This window comes from Lampetra fluviatilis, chromosome 6 (genome assembly GCF_964198595.1).
Source record: "Lampetra fluviatilis chromosome 6, kcLamFluv1.1, whole genome shotgun sequence".
NCBI classification, from domain to species: domain Eukaryota; kingdom Metazoa; phylum Chordata; class Hyperoartia; order Petromyzontiformes; family Petromyzontidae; genus Lampetra; species Lampetra fluviatilis.
The window spans coordinates 9746752-9758182 of NC_136280.1; the positions used below are offsets into that span (position 1 = coordinate 9746752).

General features: G+C 45.0%; 1 protein-coding gene across 1 annotated transcript; it reads right to left on the minus strand.

Moving 5' to 3' along the window:
• Positions 1-2324: 2324 nt before the first annotated feature.
• XNDC1N (XRCC1 N-terminal domain containing 1, N-terminal like) lies at positions 2325-11040 on the minus strand. Its single transcript, XM_078857723.1, has 9 exons — positions 10931-11040; positions 9541-9670; positions 8410-8565; positions 7167-7342; positions 6866-6960; positions 6072-6349; positions 5376-5520; positions 4866-5029; positions 2325-4087 (listed from the first exon to the last, which is right to left on the minus strand). Exons 1-9 carry the CDS (start codon positions 10973-10975, stop codon positions 3612-3614), a joined length of 1665 nt encoding a protein of 554 aa, XP_078713849.1. The 5' UTR covers positions 10976-11040; the 3' UTR covers positions 2325-3611.
• Between the last annotated feature and the right edge of the window lie 391 nt (positions 11041-11431).

Below are 11431 nucleotides of genomic sequence, written 5' to 3' on the forward strand. Positions count from 1 at the left end.
CACCGGCGGTGCCGAGCGTCAGGCGACTTGCAGCAGTTTGGCGCGCCCCCCCAAGGGGAGCAGCAGCCCCCCCAGAGACGGCTGGGAAGGGACGCACGATTGGGGGGCCTCGGCGGGTGGCAGACACGCTGCATGGAATGCTGACCGGTCGCCTTGTGGTTTTACAGCCCCCCCGCCCGTTGAAGTGTTGCTTGTGGAGTATTATTGGACTAAGTGGTCACGTTCCATCCATTACCTCCTGCATTCGGGACCCGTTCGTTCAATCTCCTGCGCGCAATTTTACGCGCAGATGATGCGCGTTTATCGACAGTAAGTACATTTTCTTGGTTCTTTCGGTAAAGTCACGTAGTATTGTTTTATTTTTATTATTTTATTACTTCCCTTCTACGTGACTTTACCGAAAGAACCAAGAAGATGAATCCCTGCAGTCACGAAAGCTTTAAATCGAAAAGTAAGTACATTGCAATGGCATGTGTGATCTGGCTAACTGTGTACATGCTGTGTACGCTCACCTCTTCCAAGACGTCTGGTCAACGTGGAAGAGGAGACCAATACCCCCCCCCCTTCCGCCAGCAGTGGCGTGGGCATGTAAGCAATTGCAGGGCTGCTCCGTAACCTTGTACGTATACATGCCATGTGACGTCCGAATTAAATGTTTGGTGAGGATACAGTAAGTGCATTGCAATGACGAGCGTGATACACAGTGCACATATTGTGGACATTGGAATTAACAATGTCAGTAAATTAGACTCCTGATTTAATAGTCCTCTGAAACAAGGGGCTCATGCAAACCGTGATATGGTCGTGGAAATTGTTTGACAATAATTGACCACGCTGGTCAGTGCGGGTTGGTGGGGGCAGAAGGGGCAGCTTCAGACATCACTCGCCAATGATGTTAGCCGTGGCCGGGAATCAAAACTCAAGGCAGGCAGCTTCATAGCTCAGCGCGCTAATCACCGCGCCCCCAGAATCAGGCTGAGATAAGGAACTTGTTCTAGATTTGAAGCTTTCGTGACTGCAAAGAATCATATTCTTAGGTTTTTTTTCGTGACTTTACCGAAAAAACCTAAGAATAAGGAACTTGTTCTGTCGGACGTTATTTATACACGGCAGACTTCACGTTAATAAAGACACCGCTTCCAACGTCTCAACTTGTATCCAGTGCAATGTGCAGCCTCTTATTTACGTTTGAGTAACAGCCTTGTGCGTTCAAAACGGCTCGCTTATCTTCGTATAAACCTTGGACTGACACGCAAAAAAAACGCGGTACTGAACAGATTTTCCGAGACACGACGTGCCAATATTTCAGACACCGCGGCGTATCGTAAAGGGTGGCACGATGTATTTCAAAGGGGTAGGATACAATGTGGGTACCCCCAATCCCACCCCCTTTGGACATTCTAAAATTGGCAGGCAATGATGCATCAGTTTATTAAAATCAACTATTACGCTTACGCGACAGGACATGCTTAGGAAGCAATTATTTTGTATTCCGTGTACAGCATGCTGTAATTGGTTCGCGTATACCCCGCATGAACGAGAATCGTGCCATTACACTGGTCAACACACTTTTCTGGCATAAGGTATTCCAACGGTTTTAAGGTAATTTTGGGGTGCTGATTCCAAATCTGGCATCTGTTTTTGACTATCACATCAGGTTTTTGAGATATCAAATATTGCATTTTCAATAAAAACTGCAGAAGAAAAATATTAAATAAATGTGGATATCTACATAAAATTATATTATAAACACACTATCCTAAAAATACAGCACCATATTTTAACACTAAAGCAGTCACTGACTCGCAACAACTTGCAATCATAAGTGACAGAGTTAATTTCGGGTAAAATCAATGAAAATGGGGTATGCCGATAGCATAAAAATGAGATGTGATAGAGCAAATCTGAGATCAGATTTGGAATCAGCACCCTGAATTTAGTCTAAAACAGCTGCAAAAGTCGAGGCCAGAAAATTTTTTTTTTTTGTTGACCAGTGTTATCTAATCGCGAGGGTGAATTGTTACAACCCTAATTGTAACCTCATTCGTGTGCGGTTAAGTGCATTCACATTGTTAGATATGCTGCTATAACAGGGAACACGTTGGTTGTACGTAAAACATATCCACAAGTTTGATGTGACGTTAAAGTTTTGTATCACTGTTTATATGAAAGTGATCTATGCTTAAATCCATGTTATTAGATGGCTCCAATAGATTTGACCTTGTCATTATTATGCATTTCATGTTCTCATCAGTTTTTGATCACATCAGTTCCTCATAAATATCGAACCGAAAATAAAAACAATTACACCGAGTTGGTCAATGTACAATATTTTAATACAAGTTTAAAAAAATATATAATCCAGCTTGCGAGTCCCAATTAAAATGTCCATTTTGGGAAACACTTAATTGCGGATCAGTCAGTATAAAAAAAATACGGTCGAGTGGAAAAAGCACATTACAATTTCAATATTAACGTTTCTGTAGCTTAATTTTGAAATTTGTGCTGTTCAATTTCAAGGTAATGTTTGAAATATTTTCAATTTCTCACGTGACGTTTTTGTGGTTTCGTACGTATTTTGCTTTTGCCATTTTAACGACCCAGGTCACTGTTGCAAATCAGTCTTCCCTGGTCTCTTGAGTTCTCACAAGGCTAAACAGAATAACTTGACACAATGTTAGATGCCAACAGGATACAGATCATATGGTTTCAGTCAGATAGACATTAATGCCTATGACAGCTGCAGGATTGTAAGGTTCTAATATACAACACATAAAAGCAGGTTAAGTTTAAGCCTTGTATTTATAGCAGAGCTGTTAATTATCATTACGTGAAAATGAGAGACGTATATTCAAGATGCAGGCATTGAATCGTGTGTGAAAATCAATTATGATTTTTTTAAAAATATGTTGCTATTGGTTAAAGTGACCCCCTACAGCCACAAGAGGTGTTATACTCTTTGGTTTTTTTTCGGTAAAGTCACGTAGGTAAAAAATAAAATAAATGAAAACTAAATTAAATCACGTTTCGGAGGCAACTCAAACTTCCGTCTTCAGTTGATATAATTTTGTTTTCATTTCTTTAATTTTTTACCTACGTGACTTTGCCGAAAAAAACCAAAGAGTATGAATCCTTGCAGTCACGAAAGCTTCAAATCTGGAATTAAGAGGTGTTATGTTGCACCACAGCATTAAAAGAATAACAATTCGTTTGAAAATCGAATCGTGACGATTCATCGCACCGAGTAGGGCAAATTGTTGCAGGCCCCTTCTCACAGGGGTAAACTGCACATTTGAAATGCGAGTTAGCCCACTGGGGAAAAAAAAAACCACAATAAGCAAGACTGGAGCATAACTAGTGTTTTAAATGGCCAATAACTGAAAGTATATGATACATACTGCAAGTAAGAAATGTCTTCATCACAATACTGTAACTCGGATATTTGTAAATGAAGTTGCCAATGTTTCACACGTCCCTTTGGAAGTCACGCTGCCGATGTAATTCTCAGCTCAGAGACTGTAAACCATTGCTGGAACACTAAACAGGCAGTGCTTGTACATACCTGCAAGGAACAGGTTGTTTTATTACACCAGAATGAAGCAAGGGACATGTCAATGGGAATTGGACCTGTCAGGGTCTTCGCCACACTGGCTGGCGTGCTGCTCTATTACTCTGGGTGGAAACTCCTTCCTGCAGATGGGACAGGTGATTGAGGACATGAACATTTCACGTTGGCGAGGGACATCGTCGTCATCATCGTCGTCATCATCGATGTCGTCGACCACCAGTCCGCTGTCAGCAGAGAGGTCCCACAGGACCTGCACGTCTCCATCATCTCCGTCTGAGTCACTGAGTATCACTGTGTCACGGTCGGTGTAAATTCCGTCACTGAGTGGACGCTCGTGTGCGTCGTCTGCGTCGTCTGTGTCAGATACGAGGAAAGACGTGCTGGAGGTTGTGTAGATGAGGTGGGGCCATGTTTCCTGCTGGGGGTGCCCGGAGTGTGCCTGCCCAGGTCCTTGCGCCTGTTGTAAATCATCCCCACAAGTGGCTGCGTGGACCAGTAGCTGCTCCATGTTGAAAAAACCTGCAAAGAAAAAGACATCATCCTCAATGCATAATTCACTCACTTAACATGCAATCAGTCAAATCTCTTTAAAGTATGATGAACTGTATAAACGACAGCGGGTGTTTCGCTTCCTGCAGTTCAAAGTGGAGTCCAGCTTAGCACGGGAACTAGCTATTTATTAAGTGATCTAATTGTATAAACTTTACTCCCCTGCGGTATACAATAATAATTGTTTAGTACATTTGGTATTCATGTCAATGTTATAGTGCAGGGCCATTACGTTTCACAGATGAACATAGTCTGGGAGCAGGGAACATTAGTGTTAAGTTAAATTATCATATAATTTTTCACATTTGGCAAATTTAGAGCATGATGCCGACACACTACTAGCTTCGAATGACGTCAGGGAATCTTGAACGTCCACTGTGGAAGCAGGCAGCACTTATTTTCATGGTTAACACAGCCGCATTAATAACCAGGGCGACCTGCCAGATTAAAATAGCAAACCTCTGCAAAAAGCGAGGAATGTACGATTACTGGGCAATGTCACCACGCCATATCACGCAACGGTTTACCCTTGCAATGTCTTGGGAAGTTTTAAGATAACACAAATTAAAACCGCGCATATAATAAAGTCCTCAAGAGTGAATTCTGAAGAGCTGAGGTTTTATAACGGTTAATGGCAACAGATGCCAATAAAACGGTGCTTAATTACCAGTCATGTCCGAAAACACAAAACAGCTGTCGGATGACACAAGAGCTCAGTACTTCTTAAGCAAGAGAGGCGTAGACTCACCACTGCACATGGGGCAAGCTCGTTTGTGGTTTGGATCTGGGCCAGCTTTCACGTTCCTACGAGGCTCCACAGGAAGGCTCCTCACCGCAGGACCTCCCGAGAAGTCCCCCTGCCAGACCTCACCACTTGCTGGACTGGGACATTTTATGGAGTTCTTCACAGCCCTATAAAATACACAAATACAATTAAGTTGATACAATGTAATGTTGCTTACCCAGTTAGCAAAGCATTACTTTTTATTATAAATGTTGACGAGAGTACGTAGTTCTCTACATGCACTGACCACTATAATATGTATTTTGTAATACATGTAGGGTAATTCTTTTCCCCCCTTTGCAATTGGTCAAGATGCAATGGTTACCTAGATGTTATATCTGTAGTACATCACTTAATCATTACACCGATGAAAATCCTTTTTAATATAATTGCATTACATTGGTACAATTCTGCAATGCCTGCTTTCATGTGTAGAGTGACATGTGATGCGTATCATGTTGACGAGTCCCTCACCTGGTGGCGTGTGGGGCCTGGGTGCATGTGGCCGTGTGAACTGGTGAGGCAGCCCCAGCCGCTTGGGCCTCTGTGCGACGTTTTTTTCCCGACACAACTGAAGGCGTCTGAACCGCAGCCCTGCGAACAGCAGCAACTCTGGTACCTGTTACGATAACACAGCACAAGAAGCACATGTCACAGAAGAGCACTGTTTAACCCGTTAATCAGCAGACATCCTCAGCCCACTACCGCAGAAAATAATTTAAACATAATTACGTGTAACGCTGGGTTGTCGAAGATATTACGTACCGTGAATCCTAACACTGTAGTAATATGCAATGTCAAGCTCTTTGTTTATTCACACAGTGTCACACCTCAAGAGTTCAGGCTGGTGACGTGGGGGGGGGTAGGATTAGATCTGACTGTACAGTACATGAAACATTCTATTACATGTTTGTGCATACCTATTCCCCAAAGTGAATATTTTGCTAAATCATCATTAAAGCCTGTGTGTGTGTGTGATGAGGTACATGAAGAAATGAGAAACGTGCATATTGTATTGGAAAATTAAGTTAAAAAAAATCACCATAGTAAAAGAAATGTGTCATGTGTGCTTGTGCCCAGTCCTGTTTGACCAACATTAAATCACAGCAACTGCAGGGTTTATATATATAAGCCTATAAAAGCAGGACGAAAGTTTCACGTTGCACTTGCCTGTAGTTTGCTGGACGCCGCATTCAACAGCAGGGGGCGTGCGAGCAGTGGTGGCCAATCTCCGGACAGAGAGGTCTCTCCTCCTGCTATCATCTCCAATAGGCGAACTGCTGCCCTGAGCAGCGTGGCTGTTGGCTTTGATGGTGGCCGAATGGTGGGCAGCAGCTGTGAGGAGCAGCCGTGCCGTCCTGGGAAGGGCTTTCTCGTCCACACAGCCACTCTTGGATTTGGGGGCCAGTCGACTCAGCCTCTCTTTCAGCTTTTCCACTCTTTCATTCCTGTACAATCATTCCATCACAATTACCGTTAGGCATGAAGTGGTGAACGCGTTCATCAATTAAAAGTGAATATGCTCAAGATAAATACACTGAATCGTGAGAATTATTTTGTATTCATACGAGCACCGCCAGTGCACTTGCACGGGATACACGGCATGGTGGAGAGTGTGTGGTGACGTCAGCATGCACAAACCTGGCTCAACACTGTGGGATACGGGTAACTTTATCATGTAAATAGACGAGGTAATGCCACCACTGAGTGTTTGTCCGCTGGGGTGCCAGCCAACAAAACTTTGTATAATATAGTATGATGCTGTTATTGTTTTCACATAAAATCTGTTACTATAAATTCTATAAGCACCGCAATGACAAAAACATAACTTTTCTTTCTCATCAAAATGTGAGTCCAATTTGTGACAATGTATTAAGTCGTGAGAGGAAGCCTGCATACATCATTAACCGTTTTATTCGGTGCATATCAAAAGGAAACACGCACCCCCTTTGTATAGAACTCACCTCTCTGTTGGTGTGAAGAAAGTGCGACGGATGGCTGGCAGGGCGAGCCATGGTTTAGAGGATACTCTATCCTCACAGGCTTTTGTTTTCACCGACTGCAAACAAGACACATTTTACTCAGGAAGGTCTCGTCCCATAAGCTACAGGTGAATAATAATTTACAACAATGCAATATTACTTCAGCCACAATACAACTGCGTGCAATGTGCCTAGCTTCAACAACTAGCCTCAACATCATGAGATCTATGGTCTCAAGTGATGTGCAAAAAGTAATAAGCAACGCTTTGCACACCTTAATCACCTGTCTCGATGTTGCAGGATATGAAGGCTTTACCAACTCAGTGACCTGGTCCGAGTCTCCAGATGTGCGAAAGCTGATGAACGTGACTCCAAAGGGATTGGACTTGTGGAAGGGTTGAGTGCAGGTGACCCGCACGCGGTCCCACTGCTCCGCCATCACCTCCCTTGTGAAGTTTTCTTCAAGCCAAATACATAACAATATAAAACATGTCATGTATTTTGAGACTCAGGAGTCACTCAATAAGTCCTGAGATTATTTTCTTCAGAAGAGTCCTACATTGCACTGTTGGCCCACTTCCATTTTACGGAGAATTTTGATTGTCAGAGTAAACTGGAGTACTCAGAGAAAACAAAAGCTTATGAGGCGATAACACTCAAAAGTTCACACTGATCGAGTTCACAACCACAATTTGCTGCAATGATATGAAATGGCCACCTTTCAAGTCAGCTGGCTCCATAAACTCTAGCGCTTATGACCAAGTCACTCAAAAGCACCTGATCTGATGACATCTCAGAAAATAAGGATAGGCTTGAGCCTGGTTAGTGTGCCTGAATGGGCAATCACCATGCATAAAGAGGATGTCACGAGGTTTGCGTAGTTACGTGTTGGGCAGCAGAGGGTGGTTCGGCAAAAGCCATTGTTGTTATGTACTTCCACGCTGACATGTCTGTGCAACCCCACCTTTACCTACACTGCTTCAAACAGCATGGTGAAGCATGGTCAAAGAACCATCACGACCTGCACCGAGTGGGGAGGCCCTCATCCAGCAGATGCACTTACAAATGTTTAAAATACATACGTGCAAATTTCGATTTAAAGCTTTCGAGACTGCAGGGATTCATCTTCTTGGTTCTTTCGGTAAAGTCACGTAGAAGGGAAATAATAAAATAATATAAATAAAACATAATAAAATACAATTCTCACGTTTATATTTAAATATGCTAAATTCCTCTGTTGATATGCAAATTCCTTTGTCAAGGCGCCCTTCCTCCCCTAACCCAGCTTAAATATACGCTGCCAAGCTCGGTGGTGTTCATTCAGACGCTGTCTTTCCAACAGACCTGTTCTTCACCTGAGGACGGCTGCTTGCGTTGTGGTCGAAACGTCGTGAGAATTGTATTTTATTATGTTTTATTTTTATTATTTTATTATTTTCCTTCTACGTGACTTTACCGAAAGAACCAAGAAAACACATACGTGCACTCAAGCGTGCACCTGCTATGCTGTCTGGGTGGCCACCTACCCGAGTTGAACATGCGCACCGACATTTCATTGTGTTTGGCCTTGGACTGTGCTGCCGACAGCAGAACGGTTGTGGGGAGAAGAGTGACGAGTGCAGTGTCTTGGGCCCATGAGGAGCGGCCCACCTCCACCTGCAGAAGGCCCACGCCGACTGTCCCTACACAACACGACAACATCACAAAGTGAATGAGGGCACAAGCCAAGTTTTGACACGTCAGCAGATTTTCACCATCACGCACATATACAGCCTTTTCATCCATCCATCGCTAAATGAGAGCCACGCCACACCGTACGGTTATATGATCATTCTTTACCACGCTGGTCAGTGCGGGTTGGTGAAGGCAAGGAGCATAGATATAAGAGACATAGTAGAAGTACAACAATGGATGTTGCTGCTACCCTTTTCTGCTCAAAATGTAGCTCCACAGCAGCCTATAAAAACCTGTTTGTGGAGGCCCTTTCAGGCATTATCCAGACTCCATCGTGTTAATCTTCTGAGATCTGATGAGATCAGGTGCATTCCAGCTGATATGGTCACATGATTTTCCATGGAGAGTAATGTATAACAATGATATGCAAAAATGTGACGAGCATCCACGACCAATCGGATAATGTATTTCAAAAGACAAAACCAGTCTGTGCTAATGTCATGGGCAAATGTTATTATTAACTGCAATTAAAGCTTGCGCATCACCAGGAATGTCTCCGTGTCCAACAGGTTTAAGACGATACGTCACACTATTAAACATATTACAGCCTGTTGATTAGACATGTAACAAATGCAGATTCATCAATGAAAATATATATTCTTATACTTTCAAAACTGCACATGGAATCATGCATGACAATCATTTATAAGAAAATAAGTCTTAGGCACTACTAACCGTAACTCCTAACCATGAATGAAAACTGAAGTGGCATCCCTTCATACTTAATCTGCCGAAAGGTAAAAAAATGGGCGTTGCAAAGGGCTCGTTATCGAGTAAACTCGGCCCAAGGTAAAGTCTGCAATTTGACAAAGTTATGGTCTATTTTTGGATAAATATCTGCGGGGGACAGTCATGTCAGAGACAGAACTCAACGTCTTCAAACTAAGCCCCACCACTGTCCTGCGCGGCCAACACTCACGCACCGATGTCGATGTAGGCGATGAGACTGGCCTGCTCCAGCTGCAGCTCTGCACGCATGAGGCCACTGCGGTCGGATGGATTACAGAGCCAGCGCTCGCCTGCCAGCAGCCCCTGTGCTGGGTGGTTGGGGTCCTGCAAAGGCACGCACAAAGCGTTTGCATCAAGTCACACACTGGGGAGGTAGGAATAACATACCTGGGGCTGAAATGTATTTCAAAAAATCACTTGGTCTTGTTGATACATACCTACGTGATTCTTTGGTTCTTTTCGGTATCTAGCCTAAGACCAACCCACCCAGATGTACACCATGTGACGATATCTGGAACCTGTCTTGCTGGGCCCACTACGAACCCACACTGACCGGCGTGGAGAAGTATGGTTAAATACACCATATGGTCGACAGGGCGTGGAGAGGTCTCATCCAGCAGTGGATTGACGAATGGACAGAATATTTGTACTACTCTTGCGTATAGCAGCAAAATGTTAAGGAGCGAAATGCCAATGTCTGCCAGCCTAAGACGAGAAGGTTTCGGCAGGGAGTTTGTGTAGTTCTGATATCTCATCCTTTGAAGGGGCGCAGACGAAAGTGTTTAACTATACACAGCTGCCAACCCATAAGGTTTAGCCGAATTCTTGTACAGGGAAATTTAGTTTTCAGGTCCACACGGCGTTACAGCCGTCTCAGTACGGGCACATTTTTGTGTCCAATTGTTTGTGTTCATTCCTTGTGATGGGACGTTGTAGGATGAACGTTGATAATTATAAAGGGCACGGGGTGACCAATAAGGTCTGAATTGGCCTGTAATATGGGAGGCACCGATAAGGGTCCGACATGTATTAAACGATATTGTCCATAAGTTTGGGTTGCATAGTCACAATCGCACTACCGTGGCTTGTGTCTTTGATTTCCCCCATTTACGAAGATCGACCTGTTGCTCAATGTTTGTTGCAATTCGCGTTCAAGCAGCAGCAGCTACAGCTGGCAAGGAAATCGAAAACCACGTCCCGTCTACCACTACATGTTGTGAATGTGATAATTAATTAACACTCCGCGCCCTCCCAAAAAAAACCAAACCACACGCGTTACCCTCATTGCTTTGCAGAAACTCGATACAAGAGACAATAACGATGCGATCTCGGAGTTGCACGAACAATTAACTCAAATCCACGCGTAGACAGACGCACACAGTGACACACACACAGTGACACACACAGAGGGCCCACCAGGTTCCTATTTCCCGCCAAAGCCGCCCGCAGCGAACGCCGCGGCGTGAACACGCGAGCGGAGCGCAGCTCTCGTTGGCAAAAGTCAAGTGGTGACGGTGATCGATTAATCGATTGGCGAATGCGGGGGGGGGGGTGAAGGGGGTGGGGGGCGAGGCTCACACCTACCTGGGAGGTGAACGACACGACGTGTCTGATGCGGAGCGGCGCCATGCGGCCGTCGATCGCAACGCCACCCTCCTCACTGCGCCGGAGTCGCGCAGCTGCTGATTCGCGTGGTCACGTGGGTGGGGGGAGGAGGGAGAGGGAGGAGGGAGGGAGGGGGGAGGGAGGGGTGGAGGGAGGGGGAAGAGGGAGGGGGTGGAGGGAGGGGGGAGGAGGGAGGAGGGTGGGGGGGGGAGGGGAGAGAAGGGAGGGGGGAGGGAGGGGGTAAGAGGGAGGGGGTGGAGGGAGGAGGGAGGGGGAGGAGGGAGGGGGAGGAGGGAGGGGGTGGAGGGAGGAGGGAGGGGGCGGAGGGAGGGGGAGAGGAGGGAGGGGGGGGAAGGAGGGAGGGGGAGGAGGGAGGAGGGAGGGGGAGGAGGGAGCTGTCATGTATTTTATGAATTACCTTGTGAATATACATCATTATACAACATTAACAATGACGTCACAGGATTCTATCCTCAATTG